The sequence below is a fragment of the Salvelinus alpinus genome, chromosome 6, assembly GCF_045679555.1.
Source record: "Salvelinus alpinus chromosome 6, SLU_Salpinus.1, whole genome shotgun sequence".
In the NCBI taxonomy this organism is placed as follows: Eukaryota; Metazoa; Chordata; class Actinopteri; order Salmoniformes; family Salmonidae; genus Salvelinus; species Salvelinus alpinus.
In genome coordinates this window covers 58,684,068-58,701,410 of record NC_092091.1, presented here as the reverse complement: position 1 = coordinate 58,701,410, position 17,343 = coordinate 58,684,068, and the positions used below count along the sequence as shown (strand labels likewise).

The following is a 17,343-nucleotide window of genomic DNA, read 5'->3' as shown; positions in this document are numbered from 1 at the left end:
CTGCAGTATGCCTCCCAGCTGTCGGTGGAAGAAGCGCACAAACTCCTTGCTCTCGTCGTTCTGCTGGGTGAGGGTGAGCACCATGCGCCGCACCGACGTCAGCAGCTGGTAGGAACACACCTCGTCCATGTGCTCCTGACAGACCACAACAACCTCTTTCAGGGCTTTGCCTTTAACACCATATTACATTGCTAGTCTGTGTACCACATTGCTGCTGGATTCAATCATGCTAGCTTTGTCAAATTGTTTGTTGGGACATCAACAGGTTGGCTAAGGCAGAAACAAGGGCTTCTAACATTACCAAGCATTTCATTCCAAGAGTGAAAATGTCTGTTCTTAGAACATAATGTGAATCATTGCTCAAGTCACACAAGACATAACATAAGTATATTGTGACTCTCACTCCAAATGTAGAATAAATCTGGAACAAAAGCCTGCACATCCAGACCAGTAGCTTTCCAGGATGAGGAATGACCACCCCTAGTATAAATGGAGAGGAGACAAAAGTGAGACCACTATAGAGTATTGAGGTGTGTCCTACCTTGAGGAAGGGGATGACTTCAGTCATGATGGCCTTAATCTGTCGATCCAGCTGCTGGGTGTCGATCTGGGGACAGTGGACGTCACCTGACCAGACACACACACTTATTATCTCCCATCTGAGGTGTGCATTTTTTAAGCTGGCATCAAGAGGAAACGAAACAGCTCAGCACACCATTGCCACGTCCTATTTTTCTTTACTAAGAAGGTGAGACGACACACTTTAAGGCCTCTACATGAGACTGCAGACAGCCAAAGTGCTTTGCACTTGGAACCACTAGTGGGAGTGCTCACACCCTCCAACCACAAGACCAGAGAGTGGGACGGAGCACATGGCTTTGGGGAGCAAGCTTTACACATTTCTACCAGGGATGTCGAGGGAGATGGCGAGCCGTCGAGGGAGATGGCGAACCGCCGAGAGAGAGCCGTCGAGAGCGAGCGAGAGAGAGCGAGCCGTCGAGAGAGAGAGCCGTCGAGAGAGAGAGAGCCGTCGAGAGAGAGAGAGAGCCGTCGAGAGAGAGAGAGCCGTCGAGAGAGAGCGAGCCGTCGAGAGAGAGCGAGCCGTCGAGAGAGAGCGAGCCGTCGAGAGCGAGCGAGCGAGCCGTCGAGAGCGAGCGAGCGAGCCGTCGAGAGCGAGCGAGCGAGCCGTCGAGAGAGAGCCGTCGAGAGAGAGAGCGAGCCGCCGAGAGAGAGAGCGAGCCGTCGAGAGAGAGAGAGAGCGAGCCGTCGAGAGAGAGAGAGAGCGAGCCGTCGAGAGAGAGAGAGCGAGCCGTCGAGAGAGAGAGAGCGAGCCGTCGAGAGAGAGAGAGCGAGCCGTCGAGAGAGAGAGAGCGAGCCGTCGAGAGAGAGAGAGCGAGCCGTCGAGAGAGAGAGAGCGAGCCGTCGAGAGAGAGAGCCGTCGAGAGAAAGATGTGTACCTTCCATCAGCTGAGCAGCGCTAGCAGAAGAGTTAGCAGAGGCCTCAGAGGCAGTAGCAGCGGTGGTGTTGGGGCTAAGCTCAGCCTTGAGCTTCATGCGCTCGTACTCCCTCATCCTGGCTAGAGCCTTGTCTAAGTGGATCACTGTGTTACCTGGCAGCAGAGCAAGGGGCAGGAGGGGTGGGAGAGAGCAAGAGAAGGATATTAGAAGAGCAATGAGGGATAATACATTCAAGTAAAGTTACCACAAGCTGAAGTTGTCTTTTGACCTAATGTGCTGTATATTAGAGCACTGTGTCCATTTTTGATTGCATTATTATTTTTACCTAAGTCGTCGTTAGCGAATGGCTCCAGGTTGGAGGTGGTGGACAGGGTGCTCTCGTTGTCCACCGATTCTGCGTCATTCCGCCGCTTACTCGGGTCGTGATGCTTGATGACCCGGATATTCTTCTCCGACACGTCCTGAGAGACAGAGGTAAAAAGGGAATTCAGTTACACTACTCAACCACAAACACGATTTCGAGAAAAGGGAAAATAAATACCATTTCCAAAATGAGAACCCATTCATCCATCATTGTCTCGAACGAGGGGGGGGAACAAAAAAAACACATTGATTCATTTCAGAGACAGCTCTGCTAAACTCCCTTGACGTATTTCTCGCCTGTTCTCTCTCGTGAAATCAGTGAGGGATGCAAAAGACTAAAAACAATGGGCAGAGGATCTTCCCTTGTATCCTTTTCTCCTAACATGGGGAAATCAGGCATCTCATCCATCACTGGGGAACAAAGGAGTGATTTACAAAAGGGATGGTTCTAATTGAGCGAAACCTCCGGGGACCTGGGCTAGAACAAAGACCTGCACAGCCACACATCTAATCTGTCCGGCAGGCAGCAACCGCAACGCTTCGCCCAGACTGACGGATGGGCCGCAAGGCACAGCCTTTCTGACAACTGGAACACTGAATATCAAAGACGAGAGTGGGGGGTGGAGAACAAAGGAGGTAGAGGTATAGAGAGAGGTAGAGGTAATGAGAGAGAGAGAAATCGACGGGCAGAGTGTTTTAGATGGATGGCTGGAGAGAGCGAGAGGTGTCGGGAATGAGCTATGGGAGAGAGCGAGCTAGAGAAAAGAGCTGGGGAAAGTTTGAAAAAAGAAAGGAGGGAGTGGGAGATATGACAGCCACGTGATTTAATGAGGCGGCAGGTGTGTGTGTGTGTGTATATGCCTGTGTGCGTATATCCGTCTGTCTCACCCCGTCGCTGGTGGCCAGGCTCTCGCTTGGGGTGAGCTCTGACTGGGAGCCGGCCGCCCAGGCCACGGGACCCAGGGAGGAGGCCTGGTCCTCGGCCGCACTCTTCTCCGTTAGGTGCCTGGTCACTATGTCCTGGCGGTCAACAGCAGAGAGACATGGTTAAACATGAAAATCCAACAGCAAGGAAGAAGGTTACAAGGAGCTGTACATTATGAAAAAATAAAAATAAACAATAATTTGACAACATTTCAACCCCTCAGGTCTTTATCAGCAGCTCCTTGTGGCTTGTATCCATTCCTAGGAGGTTCACCCATAGATTGTATGAAATACTATTTACAGTCTCAGAGTAGGAGTGCTGGTCCAGAATCAGCACTAGATCCTCATTCGGACGTGTTCACCTGTAGGGAGTAGAGTGCCCTCTGGCGCAGGTAGTCGGTGTTGAGCAGCTGCAGCTCGTGGAAGAGCTCGATGAGGAAGTGGGGCCGCGACTCGTTCTGGGAGATGAGCGTGGCCACCTCCGAGTAGATGGTCTCCCTCAGGGCCTCGAACAGGGAGAAGTCACTGCTGGCACCTGGAGGTGTTAAACCGCAAGACAAGACACTCTAGAAGATGTTGTCGCAAGTAATAAGAAGCAGTCATATGTGGCAGTCTATATCTCAGGTTTCCATCCAGTAGTGAAGCGGTGGCATTGCAGGCTTTAGCTCCAGCCCTGCTAAAACATACCTTCATCAGGACCTTGATTAGCTGAATCAGATGTGTCAAGAGCAGGGTTGGAGAAAAAGCTTGCACACCGAGTAGTTCTCTAAGAGCAATGTACGGCTTTAATCAAAGGCAATGATACTGTACAATCCAATACATTGTACCAAATTTCAGGTTATATGTTCTTAAATATAAAAGAAATAGCAATTGCATTGAAAAATGTATATATTTTAAAGCCAATTAGAATGCCAAGTATATTAGATCAAGCTAGAGATTCTAAGGTTACAAAGGTTGGGATCTAGTTTGAGTTCGTTAAAAGTTTAACTGTATTACATGCAAGAGGTGCTTGGAAGACCGATATTAAACAAAAGGTTTTTTTTTAGTTTTTTTTTTTAAACACTCCGAACTTCAATCAGTGTTAGCTGGTGCTTAGCTGTGTGCTAGGGGTGAGTTTACCTGGCGCTTCAGTGCATGCAATTCTGTTAGAAAGGAAAGGTGTTCTCCAAGCATACGCTGTGAGGAAAATCAACAACAAAAATGTGACGACATAAATAAACGTAAAAGTAAAATGTGGTCACATTACAAAAAGGTGAGGGACATAAACCAAATAAAAAATGATAATCAAACTAAAGATGTGAGTGGACAAGGTGTGGTGTGATCGGGTCAAGGTTTTGTACCGGAGGAGAGGTCGTTGGGCTTGTTGCCCGTCTTGGTCTTGCTGTCCAGTTTCTCCTGGGTCAGTTTGTCCAGCAGGCTCTGGTTCTGGTCCCGCTGGCGATGGGGCTGCGGCGCCCTCTCCTGGACAAAGTCGGCCGTGCTGGACACGCTGTCACTCTCCACTCCTGGAGATACACACAAGCAAGGAAAGAGAAACATTCAAAACAAATCGAGGGGAGAACGTGTGAAATAAAACAGAAACAAACAATTACACATCATTTCTTAAAAAAAAAAAAAACACATCAAGGCGACTTGGTCAACACCATTTCAGCTTGTGTCTCCTAATTATTAAGAGGTCTTCAAATATCCATTCTTATGTTTTAAATATATCAACAGGCAGGTGCTACACAATGGTGGTGGTTGGAGCGAGTTACCTCCCGACCTTCCTAACTGAGCTGCCGGAGAGGAAGGAAAATGTCAAGTTCGAGAAGAAGTGCTCAATATAAATCATTACATGTCCCGACACTGAGAATTGCATGTCCCGACACTGTCCCCGTACCCGTGTTCTTGTGGTGTCCCTTGGCCCGCCGGGTCCTCCTCTTGGAGTTTGGCGTCTTGTCGCGGGAGGCCAGGCAGGCCTGGGCAGAGACCTTACGTCCTGCCCTAAAGGTCTTGGTGACGGTGGTGGGGTCAGCCGGGTCCGGCATGCTGCTGAAGCTCTCCTGGGAGGCCTGGTCGAAGGCCTGGGGCCGGGGGATGTTAGACCCTCTATGGGGTAGAGGGGAGGGGGATTCGTTGATAGGAGCTGGAGGTTGGGAGACGTTGAGCCAGCCAGATTCATGGCCACGACTGCTGCTTCCTTCATTCTGCCTCTGGGGCCTGGTGAGATGGATACAGACAGAGAAAGACGGTTGGACTAATGAAGGATTTTTTTTTGTGTGAGAGTAACAGAAAACTAAGTAGTAATGAAGTATGCCTTTCAATCTTTGCACACACATACACTAGGGCTGGGAATTGCCAGGGACATCACAATACGATATGTATTGCGATTCGACAGAGATTGTATTGCGATTTGATGTTCCAAACATATTGCTCACTTTATGCCTGCTACAGAGGGACAAGAGAGAGCATGAGAAAACTCGGTTTGATCAGTCAGGGAAATAGAAGTGCTGAAAACATGTTGGCTCACTACTTAAAAAAGAACATGAAAAATGCTGGAGTTTTGGGCACATGTACAGCCAACTAGCGCTAGCTGACGCAACCTACATCGATTTTACAAAATCGATACTTGGGAGTCAAACGTTGATAATATCGTTACAATTTCGTCCAAAAATAATATCACGACATGCAACTATGGATTTTTTCCTCCCATCACTAACACACACCTTTTGTCTACAGTGTTGAGTGGGGAGCGTTGTAGGGGCGGGGGGAAGCTCAAGTACTCTGTCTTGACTGAGGTGTTGGGATCCAGCTGCTGCTGCTGCTGCTGGTTGTCTGGGCTGGCTTGGCTACCAGCACTCTGAAGGAACTCACCCATAGCAGAAGGGAACAGGGGGTTGAAGTTAAACCCTGTGGAGGAGAGAAAGAAACGAAGTGAGCACACATATTGAGGTATATTGTGCAGGTTAGCGGTTTTTCCATTATGAATCTGGTTCTGGAGGCAGATCTACAGAGTGCGGCTGTGCCAGCTAGTGACCAAAGTCATAAAATCTCATTTTAAACCTAGCCCCAACTGCTATCCCTAATGCCTAACCTTAACATTAAATTAAGAACAAAAAGCTCTTAGAGAATTTTTACAATATAGACCATTTTGGCTGGCTTATTTAAGGGGGAAAAAAATACATTTAAAAATAAAATAGCTCAGTTCTGCCTCCTGGACAAGACTGATGACAATAAACATCAACCTGCGTATATTGTGATCTGGAAACAACTTCGTTACAAGTGTATCAAATCAGGAATTTCTCCTAGTATTCCAGTATGCCCTCTGTGCCAGAGCTTCTCAATTTCTAAAGCTAACCTCTGAATTGAACTGGGTCAAGGTGACAGGTATTTGTAGAAGACTGCCTTCTACAACATTATTACAAAAGCAATTGATACATTTTTGCACACCCAGTCCCTGAAAGAAACATTTGAACACTAACTATACAAAACATTTAGAACACCTGCTCTTTCCATGACAGACTGATCAGGTGAAAGCTATGAGACAGGTTAAACCTTGAGACATGTATTTTGTGTGCCATTCAGAGGGTGAATGGGCAAGAATTTAAGTGCCTTTGAACGGGGTATGGTAGTAGGTACCAAGCACACCGGTTTGTGTCAAGAACTGCAATGCTGCTGGGGTTCACACGCTCAACAGTTTCCAGTGTGTATCAAAAATGGTTCACCACCCAAAAGGACATCCAGCCAACTTGACAACTGTGGGAAGCATTGGAGTCAACATGGGCCAGCATCCCTGTGGAACGCTTACGACACCTTAGAGAGTCCATGCCCTGACAAATTGAGGCTGTTCTGACAGGGGGGGGGGGTGTATGTTCGTTATAGTCTGTGTACATTCTTGGATTTTACATTCCTTTGAGAAAACTGTCACTCATACAAAAACAGATACTTCATAACATCGAGGAAGGATCTAAAAACATTGGATGGAAGGATGGAAGTTTGAAGGGGTGTTGGAAGGCGTACCGGAGGAGAAGGGCGAGAATCCGGCCAGGCCGGGAGGCAGGTTGAGGGCCTGGTTGACAGAGGGGGGCATGGAGGAGGTGAAGGGGAGAAAGAGGCTGGTGGGGGAGAGGGGGGGACAGGCACTGCCGGAGTCCCGGGACGTGGAGCCCTGGTTCTGCTGACCTGACGACGAGGACGGCTGCTGCTGCTGCTGTTGTTGTTGACGGAGCAGGTCGCTCAGCACCAGTTTCAGTCTGGGGACAAACGGGATACAGGCAAGTTAGTGTTAAAACCTAAATCACATTCATGTAATCCCAAGTTTAAGCCTGATGTCATGTTCACATATACTGCAGATAGCCAATCACAGTTAATTGACTATGCATTTAGAACTATACATTAACGTAGACATGACATGCGTGTGAACCTAACAACCCAAAGCTGCAATAAATAAAATGTTCATAAACTGAATTGAGGTCTGGAAAACAGACGCTGATAATTTCCCTCATGCAGTACATTCAGCCAGTGACATTAACATATTAGTAACGTTTCTGGGGAATTCAGATGAGAATTAGCTGCAGTATATTGCTAAAATATGGTGCAATGTTTGTTGTACATCTGTGTCAAATGGGTCCCGTGTGGCTCAGTTGGTAGAGCATGGCGCTTGCAGCGCCAGAGTTGTGGGTTTGATTCCCATGGAGGACCAGTACGAACAAGTATGCACTCACTACTGTAAGTCGCTTTGGAAAAGAGTGTTTGCTAAATGACAAAAATGTAAATAAACCAATAGAATACGTTTTTCTAGTCGATTTGTTTTGGTCTGTAGCGGTGTGTTCGGTCTACCTTTCGACGTTGTTCTGCTGCCAGGCCAGCTGTGTGTAACACTGGCTGAGCTGGTGCATGACCAGGTGAACCTGAGGGGAGGACAGGTTGTTGGGCAGCGCGTTGTACGGTCCCGTCAGCAGGGTCTGGAGCATGTAGGACAACGTCTGGAGGGAGGGGGGGGGGGGGGGGGAAGAGTGAGAGGAAGAGATGTAGGAAGAGATGTAGAAAGAGTGTGTTTGTGTGTGTGTGTGTGTGTAGAGAGAGAAAGAAAGTTTGAAAGACGGATAGAGAGAGAAGGGCAGGAGAAAGAGGGGGGAGAGAGAGAACAGAATGGTATTCATGAACCTGTCCGTCAAGTTGGTTTCCCCATACAGGTTCTGACACCCAGTCAAATAGGAACTCAAGCCAATGGCTGATTTCTATAAAGGAATAGCAGCGTTGGCATTTCCATCAGGACGACACACGCTGAATAAATTCAACACCATGCCCTATAGGTTAATAAGTGTCACCGCCACCGTGCTATATCAATGACAACGTGGAGAAAATCCATTTAGGCACCTCTAACACAAGACTGGCGTGAGTAATACATTTTCTTTATTAACTTACTTTAGTGAAACGTAATAGACGTTGAACAAAAAGGAAAGTGAGCAGAAATGCCAAACATTTTTTGGCGGTGTGCCTAAAGCCTTAGGTTGCTGCTACCTTCTCTATAGGTTGGGTGAAACAGACCAGGGGGCGAATACATCATATTCAGAATATTTGAAATACTTGGTGTACTTTATTTGGCTTAGCTGGTCATGTAAAATGGAAACAAACTCCACGTGCCAGGCAAGCTACATGAACCTCAAGTACCTCATTTGGTAAGAGAGACCTGGTTCGGATGTGTACTCCAAACATTTAAAATACTTGAGGTACTTAATTTAGCTTGGAAGGTACAAAGAACAAAAATGGTGCAAACCCCTCATGCCAGACACGCTAAAATCAACACATTCCACAAAGTGAACATGCGAGGTTCCCTTGATATAGCTTAGCTCGTCAGGTACAATGGAACCAAACTACTCATGCCAGCTAGCCTCGTACCCGACAGGCTAAATCAGGCACGCCTCAACCATGTCAAACGTTTGAGATAAGCCTAGGTGACTGAAGTGTGGGCCAACTGCTATACCAACCTGCTGATCCTGCAGTAGGGTCTGACACATGCTGGTGCTGAAGTCCAGCTGCCTCTGTAGTGTGCCCACCTGCTCCTGCCAGTGGCGTGATGCCAACCCAGACCCAGGGCCAGAACCCTCCTGGAAGGATAGCTCGGCCGCCCAGCGCAGGTTCTCCTGGCGCCTCGCACCCCCGATGCTAACGCCGCCGTGGGCTTGTTGCTGTTCTTTGGCTCGAGAACGGGGAGAGGGACGGCCACTAGCTTCGGATGCGAATTGTTGCGGCGGCTTCAGAACGTTACTGGAGAAAAAGCACAAAGGGGGAGAGTGATATATTTGTATTATTGGGTGTCCAGCGAGTTGTGGGTGCTGCTGTGAATGCAAGACACAATTTTCCCCACAGAACTCTCATGATGCCAAGATTCAAGTTTTATTTGTATTATGTATGGGGGCTACATATGGTATACATCGTCCAACGAAGTCCATACTTGCAGGTTCCTTCTCGACAACAATAAAAAAACAATACGAAAACAAACATAAATAGCAGTAGAATACCGTATTCAAACATATATCAATAGAATCATACGGGGTGGATCAAAAGCCTGCAGACTCAGTATCTCTTGGACTGGAGTTAGGTTAAGGTTAACCCTAACCCCTCATATCACTACTACAATGGATTAATCCTTAAGAGTCTATTAACAAACCTGTAATAAAAAATATATATATATAAAACAAATACGTCAGTTTAAGCTAGTGATATCAGTTTACATGGGCTGCATCTCAATCCACCCATGTCGACCTTTCGCTTCTGCAGTGGAAGGTGGCTGAGCCACAGCGTTGTCAGTCAGACCAGGAGACGTCCCGGAAATTGGTCTTCTCACGAAAACGTCTGTGGCGGCTGAACGGTTTGGCCTACAAACTATTGCGACGGAAAGACGAGACTCCCGAACGCGTTGGTGTTCCCCGCTTTGCTCTACGACCCCCACAAGTGTCACGTGACTCGTCTGAAGGTAACCCTTACAAACACATGGAAGCACAAAGGTAGTTTTGTGCCCCAAAAAATAAGGGGTTAAATATGTGCCTAGATGTATATTATAGTTTTTTTATACCTAAAGGGTTCCTAAAATTCAAAATCAAATAGACTTTGAGGTTAAGACTATTGTGCCCTGTATATTTATGCGTAATTGAAAAACAATGGGTTTCCTTGTATGCCTCTTTCACAGACCTGCCCAGTGTTTTCCTGTTGCTGTAGGATCTCTGCTTCCTAGTGTAGCAGGGCAGGTCATCACTGGAGCTGGACTCTGCTCCGTCTTCTTCTTCATCCTCCTCCTCTTCTTCTTCCTCAGCGCCCAACTCAGAGGGGTAGCCGTCCTCGTCCAGCTGACACGGGGTGGAGCCGCCCCATGTGGCCATGGTCCTGAGGAAGGTAACAAAGTCAATCAAGGCCCAACCAAGAGACAAAACCAATCCCTCTAGGCACTTCATGTAGATATGAAAGCATTTGATGGCTAACAGCATCAATCTACTTCCATCTGATACATTCAGAACGCTTCACATCATGGAATTCACCCGATTATTTGGGGGTCTTAATCTAGGGGGGGGGGGGGGGCGCTCACCTCTCGTCTCTGCCGAGTGGCTGCGTGGCGGAGGCGGCGTGATCCTCCGAGTCCTCCATCCTATAGGGGGAGTCGCTGAGGCCGCTCCTCCTCTGGTGCTCGGCCATCAGGGACTCCAGGTGCTTCCTCCGCTGGCGCAGCTCCTCCCGCAGGATCTGGTGGCGCCGCATCTCACCCCACAGCTGCTGGGGAAACATGAAGATAAATGAGCGCTGTCATTTTCATGGTTACGTCTGCATGATAACTCACACACTCCTATACAGCTCCCTGACATCCAGCCATGGCTAACTCGGTCACGCTAACCCTCAGGTAAATCCTTGCACTGAGCGGGTGATTACAAGTCTTCTGTATGATTTTGGCGAGCCATCAAGTTCGTGGGATGAGCATACTATCCTTGACGTTACTGTGAACTGACCCTGTCAAATCAAAACAAATCAAGAACCCACCTCGTTGTCGGTGACAGAGGCGTTCGCGGCGGCCTGGGCTGTGGGTTTGAGCGCGGCGGTGGCGGCAGGAGAAGCGTTGGCTTTGGGGGCTGCAGCAGGAGCAGGGGCTGGGGTGGAAGCTGCAGCCGGGACCTTCCTCATCAGGGCCTGCTGACTCACTGTGCTGCTGGACACCGATGACTGGAGAGGAGAAGATGGGAGGGAGAGGTAGAGCGTGTATGCGAGAGAATGATAGGAGAGAGGAAGGGCGAGGCTCTCTCAGATAACACCCTATTCCCGAAATAGAGCACTAAGGTTAAAAAGTCAGAAACAAGTTCTGACACCAAAGCCTTTCAACACAATCAATCAGGAAATAGAGTGGTGTGTGCTCAGTGTGTGTTACCTGCAGGTCGGGGCAGGCCCACTGCAGGTCCTGGATCTGGTCTTGGATCTCCATCAGCCGCTGGCGTTCCTCGTGAAGCTGCTGCAACTCCTGCTGCTGCTGACGAAGCTTCTCCTCATACAGCTTCTCCCTGAGACACACAACTTATTTTAGATTCACAAACAGAATCACCGGCGGTGTAATTCACACACGCTTAAAGGCAGAAATGCACTCAGATATAAATAGACGGAGGTACTTTCATACACTTACAGTGAGGGAAAAAAGTATTTGATCCCCTGCTGATTTTGTACGTTTGCCCACTGACAAAGAAATGATCAGTCTATAATTTTAATGGTAGGTTTATTTGAACAGTGAGAGACAGAATAACAACAAAGAAATCCAGAAAAACACATGTAAAAAAAAGTATAAATTGATTTTCATTTTAATGAGGGAAATAAGTATTTGACCCCCTCTTAATCCAAAAGATTTCTGGCTCCCAGGTGTCTTTTATACAGGTAATGAGCTGAGATTAGGAGCACACTCTTAAAGGCAGTGCTCCTAATCTCAGTTTGTTACCTGTATAAAAGACACCTGTCCACAGAAGCAATCAATCAGATTCCAAACTCTCCACCATGGCCAAGACCAAAGAGCTCTCCAAGGATGTCAGGGACAAGATTGTAGACCTACATAAGGCTGGAATGGGCTACAAGACCATCGCCAAGCAGCTTGGTGAGAAGGTGACAACAGTTGGTGCGATTATTCGCAAACGGAAGAAACACAAAAGAACTGTCAATATCCCTCGGCCTGGGGCTCCATGCAAGATCTCACCTCGTGGAGTTGCAATGGTCATGAGAACGGTGAGGAATCAGCCCAGAACTACACGGGAGGATCTTGTCAATGATCTCAAGGCAGCTGGGACCATAGTCACCAAGAAAACAATTGGTAACACACTAACCCGTGAAGGACTGAAATCCTGCAGCGCCCGCAAGGTCCCCCTGCTCAAGAAAGTACATATACATGCCCGTCTGAAGTTTGCCAATGAACATCTGAATGATTCAGAGGACAACTGGGTGAAAGTGTTGTGGTCAGATGAGACCAAAATGGAGCTTTTGGCATCAACTCAACTCGCCGTGTTTGGAAGAGGAGGAATGCTGCCTATGACCCCAAGAACACCATCCCCACCATCAGACACGGAGGTGGAAACATTATGCTTTGGGGGTGTTTTTCTGCTAAGGGGACAGGACAATTTCACCGCATCAAAGGGACGATGGACGGGGCCATGTACCGTCAAATCTTGGGGGAGAACCTTCCCTCAGCCAGGGCATTGAAAATGGGTCGTGGATGGGTATTCCAGCATGACAATGACCCAAAACACACGGCCAAGGCAACAAAGGAGTGGCTCAAGAAGAAGCACATTAAGGTCCTGGAGTGGCCTAGCCAGTCTCCAGACCTTAATCCCATAGAAAATCTGTGGAGGGAGCTGAAGGTTCGAGTTGCCAAACGTCAGTCTCGAAACCTTCGTGACTTGGAGAAGATCTGCAAAGAGGAGTGGGACAAAATCCCTCCTGAGATGTGTGCAAACCTGGTGGCCAACTACAAGAAACGTCTGACCTGTGATTGCCAACAAGGGTTTTGCCACCAAGTACTAAGTCATGTTTTGCAGAGGGGTCAAATACTTATTTCCCTCATTAAAATGCAAATCAATTTATAACATTTATGACAAGCGTTTTTCTGGATTTTTTTGTTTTTATTCTGTCTCTCACTATTCAAATAAACCTACCATTAAAATTATAGACTGATTATTTCTTTGTCAGTCGGCAAATGTGAAAAATCAGCATGGGATCAAATACTTTTTTCCCTCACTGTATGATGGTTCAACGGCTTCTACCGCGGGTGTGTGTGTTAGTGCTGCGTATGGGTGTGAGTCTCCTACCTGGCCTTGTCTGTGAGGGTGAGGTCTCTGGGGCTCCTGGCTGCAGAGGAGCCAGCAGCAGCACCTCTGGTGTTGTTGGGCTGCTGGTGGAGGCCCTCGTCCTCGTTGGCCGTGGTGGCGTCTGTATCGTCACTCTGGGAGACAGAAAGTCACATGGTTACTATACGGTAAGGCCATTGCCCAGCTTGAACGGCTCAAATTCCAGCTCTTTATTTTCTTGGACTGTAAAAGGGTCCTCCTCCACTCTTAACTGTCTAGACCAGTCAGCTGCACCATGGTCATTTTAGATTCTGTACCATGTGGTCTATTTTGTATTATTGACTTATTTGTGTGTGTTGATATGTTTCTACTCGCACGCGCTGTGAAAAAGTATTTGCCCCCCTGCTTTTGCATATATAGACACACTTTTTTTATACTGAATGTTATCAGATCTTCAACCAAAACCTAATAATTAGATAAAGGGAACCTGAGTGAACAAATAACACAACAATTACATACAACACCCAAAGCCCCTGTTTGAAAAATGTATTGCCCCCTTACACTCAATAATTGGTTGTGCCACCTTTAGCTGCAATGACTCCAACCAAATGTTTCCTGTAGTTGTTGATCAGTCATTCACATCGCTGAAGAGGAATTTTGGCCCACTCTTCCATGCAGAACTGCTGTAACTCCGTGACATTTGTGGGTTTTCAAGGATGAACTGCTCGCTTCTTGTCCTGCCACAACATCTCAATTGGGATTAGGTATGGACTTTGACTAGGCCAGTCCACAACATCAAATGTATTGCTTTTTAGACATTTTCATGTCGACTTGTGTATTTTGGCTCACTGTCTCGCTGAATGACCGAGCTGCGCTTCAGCTCACAGACAGATGGCCTGACAGTTCCCTGTTGAATTCTGATAATGGAAGGAACAGGAATTCTGCTCTAAGGTAAGTCGTCCAGGTCCTGAGGCAGCAAAGCATCTCCAAACCATCCTACTATCCCCACCATGCTTGGCCGTTGGTATAAGGTTCTTACTTTGGAATGCAGTGTTTGGTTTTCGCCAGGTATAACAGGACCCATGCCATCCAAAAGGTTATACTTTTGAATCATCCGTCCATAGAAAATTCTTCCAAGAGTCTTGATGATCATCCAGGTGCTTTTTGGCAAACTTGAGTAAACTTTTTGGATGAGATTGGTCCCATTACTGATTTGCACTATGCTATGTTTCTCTGCTTCTAGTCAGTCCTCTCACCTGCACCATGGCCACCAGCTCCTGGAGCTGCCGTAGTTTCTGCTTGGCCGTCTGCAGCCGGTGAACTTTGTGGGCGAAGTCTGCGTCCTCGTTCCCCAGGCTGCTCCTCCTGCTCGAGCCCTCGCTGTCCCGGCCCCTGGCCCCCCGCACCTCTTCATCCTCCAGGGCATCGTCATCATCGTCGTCATTGACCTGGTTGTAGGGCCGGTTGTACTGGCACTCTGGTGGAGGCAGAGACAAATCAGGGTTAGTGAGATGAGTGGGTTGTGTGTATGTGTGAGAACAGCAGGGGGGGGGGGGGGGGGGGTGTACAGGTGTACAGCATGTAAAGTGCGTTGCGCTACCTATGGCTGAGGGGATGTTGAGGCTGCGGAGGTTGGCTGCTGCAGAGCGGTTGTTGATCTCACACTCGGTGTTGAGCCTGCCGTCAGCGTGGTTGTTGGTGCTGCCTCCTCCTCGGCCGTTGGTCAGACTGTTCATTTCTGTCCAGTTCCCAGAATGCTGTGGGTTTCTGACCAGGGGAAAGAGAGATGGAGAAGAGGGTCAAGACTCAATTTCACTTTCTGGCATGATTTACCCTTGGGAATTGTATTCATCTAAACCTTAATAATATTTCTTAGTTTGTTCTCAATGACTTGCCTGGCTATCTTTTACAATAAAGACCTGGTAATGTGGGGCACATGAAGGGAACAGATTATATGCTTGGTTTGAAGCTAACCAGTTACTGTCAGTGGTTGCCGGTTCGAATGATGCTTAGTAACAAATGGACAAGGCCCACTAATAAACAGCTCTAATGAGTAGTAATAATGACTTTACCCTACTCCGTCTGTCCCTCAAGTACCTGATGTTTGTGATGGGGGGCCGGCGGTTCTCCTGCTCCGAGTCGAACATCGTCTCCAGCATGGAGCCGTCCTCCTCAGTCTCCGCCTCCTCCTCTTCCTCCTTCACGTTCTCGTTGACCGTGTCCACCATCATGTCCGATGTCTGCTCGTAGTACTGCACCAGCTCACGCAGCTCGTTCAGACGCTTGTGCACCTCCTTCAGCTTCCTGTGGTGGGAGGGGGATTCTGTTTTAAAAATGGCCTGATTCTGTTTTAAATGACTCCACCTCAAGGATTTAAAAGCATTGGATTGGCCTTCTGCCCAAAGTGTGCACCCCCCTCAAGAATTGAAAGCACCACAAGTCTTTCTTTTGAGTCAAATTTCAGAGAGAATGTGGGGGAATGAATAGGGAGAAATGGAATGTGGGAAAGAGACCAAGGTTGATACACGGACAACTGAAATCAATGAAGGAGAGACACTTAACTAATTGGATCTATTGTTGCGCCGACTGATGAATGAATAAGAGGGATAAGGGTGATGGATGGTAGAGTTTGTCTGAAGGAACAGTGCAGTATGGATCTTCAGCTGCCGGTACCAGAGAGATACAAAGGGTGCATGCTAATAGTCTGAGTTGGTTCCCTCTACTCGTCTCCTTTGCTTCATCGGCACTGGGTTGTATTCATTAGGGCACACAAGTCCAGGTAGTCCCACTAGACATGGAACACTGGTCACTTTAATGTTTCCATACTGTTTTACTCATTTCAGATGTATATACTGTACTCTAGTCAATGCCATCCTATTCAACTATTGCAGAACATATAATATTCTATCCTACAGACATACTAAATATTCTATCCACATACTATCCGCAATGTCTATACATCCCATAACATACAGTGCATTCGGAAAGTATTCAGACCACTTTACTTTTTCCACATTTTGATATGTTAGTCTTATTGTAAAATGTACTAAATACAACAACAACAAAAAACTCAATCGACACACAAAACATAATTTACATAAGTATTCAGACCTTTCGCTGAGACTCAAAATTGAGCTCAGGTGCATCCTGTTTACATTTGATCATCCTTGAGATGTTTCTACAACTTGGAGTCCACTTGTGGTAAATTCAATTGATTGGACATGATTTGGAAAGGCACACACCTGTCTATATAAGGTCCCACAGTTGTCAGAGCAAAAAGCAAGTAATTAGGTCGAAGGAATTGCCAGTAGAGCTCCGAGACAGGATTATATAGAGGCAGAGATCTGGGGAAGGGTACCAAAAAATATCTGCAGTATTGAACACAATGGCCATGAACACAGTGGCCTCCATTATTCTTAAAAATGGAAGAAGCTAGGAACCACCAAGACTCTTCCTTGAGCTGGCCACCCGGCCAAACTGAGCAATCGGGGGAGAAGGGCCTTGGTCAGGGAGATGACCAAGAAGCCGATGGTCACTCTGACAGAGCTCTAGAGTTCCTCTGTGGAGATGGTGAGAACCTGTCAGAAGGTCAACTATCTCTGCAGCAATCCACCAATCAGGCCTTTATGTTAGAGTGGCCAGACGGAAGCCACTCCTCAGTAAAAAAAAGGCACATGACAACACGCTTGGAGTTTGCCAAAAGGCACCTAAAGACTCTCAGACCATGAGAAAACAAGATTCTCTGGTCTGTTAAAACCAAGACTGAACTCTGTGGCCTGAATGCCAAGCGTCATATCTGGAGGAAACCTGGCACCATCCCTACGGTGAAGCATGGTGGTGGCAGCATCATGCTGTGGGGATGTTTTTCAGATAAAAACATCCAAAAGATTGATTCTATACATCGTTTGACATGTTTCTATAAACTGTAATAGAACTTCGACTTTGTCTGGACCTAGTGCTCGCGCCTTGTGAATTTGGATTTGTGAACTAAACGCACGAACAAAAAGGAGGTATTTGGACATAAATTATGGACTTTATCGAACAAAACAAACATTTGTGGAACTGGGATTCTTGGGAGTGCATTCCGATGAAGATCAAAGGTAAGTGAATATTTATAATGCTATTTCTGACTTCTGTTGACTCCACAACATGGCGGGTATCTGTATGGCTTGTTGTGGTCTCTGAGCGCTGTACTCAGATTATTCCATGGTGTGCCTTCGCTGTAAAGCTTTTTTGAAATCTGACACAGTGGTTGCATTAAGGAGAAGTATATCTTTAAGTAAATGTAATATTTTCATTATTTTTAATACATTTG

The 17,343-nt window shown here is 47.2% G+C and overlaps 1 protein-coding gene across 11 annotated transcripts in view; it reads right to left on the bottom strand.

The window, feature by feature from the left end:
- LOC139579011 (pericentriolar material 1 protein-like) overlaps positions 1-17,343 on the bottom strand; it is a 36,027-nt gene that overhangs the window by 3,989 nt on the left and 14,695 nt on the right. For 8 of the 11 annotated variants that reach the window (XM_071407194.1, XM_071407200.1, XM_071407196.1 and 5 more), the window contains 21 exons: positions 15,126-15,332; positions 14,629-14,795; positions 14,285-14,505; positions 13,050-13,183; positions 11,138-11,267; positions 10,756-10,935; positions 10,310-10,494; positions 9,919-10,110; positions 8,715-8,994; positions 7,564-7,709; positions 6,745-6,977; positions 5,451-5,634; positions 4,625-4,944; positions 4,086-4,250; positions 3,865-3,921; positions 3,108-3,280; positions 2,710-2,841; positions 1,784-1,919; positions 1,458-1,610; positions 542-627; positions 1-135 (listed from right to left, as the gene is read on the bottom strand). In XM_071407194.1, coding sequence (XP_071263295.1) covers positions 1-135; positions 542-627; positions 1,458-1,610; positions 1,784-1,919; positions 2,710-2,841; positions 3,108-3,280; positions 3,865-3,921; positions 4,086-4,250; positions 4,625-4,944; positions 5,451-5,634; positions 6,745-6,977; positions 7,564-7,709; positions 8,715-8,994; positions 9,919-10,110; positions 10,310-10,494; positions 10,756-10,935; positions 11,138-11,267; positions 13,050-13,183; positions 14,285-14,505; positions 14,629-14,795; positions 15,126-15,332 — 3,616 coding nt within the window. The remainder of the gene's footprint in view (positions 136-541; positions 628-1,457; positions 1,611-1,783; positions 1,920-2,709; positions 2,842-3,107; positions 3,281-3,864; positions 3,922-4,085; positions 4,251-4,624; positions 4,945-5,450; positions 5,635-6,744; positions 6,978-7,563; positions 7,710-8,714; positions 8,995-9,918; positions 10,111-10,309; positions 10,495-10,755; positions 10,936-11,137; positions 11,268-13,049; positions 13,184-14,284; positions 14,506-14,628; positions 14,796-15,125; positions 15,333-17,343) is intronic. The other 3 variants (XM_071407198.1, XM_071407205.1, XM_071407199.1) reach the window with 3 other exon arrangements.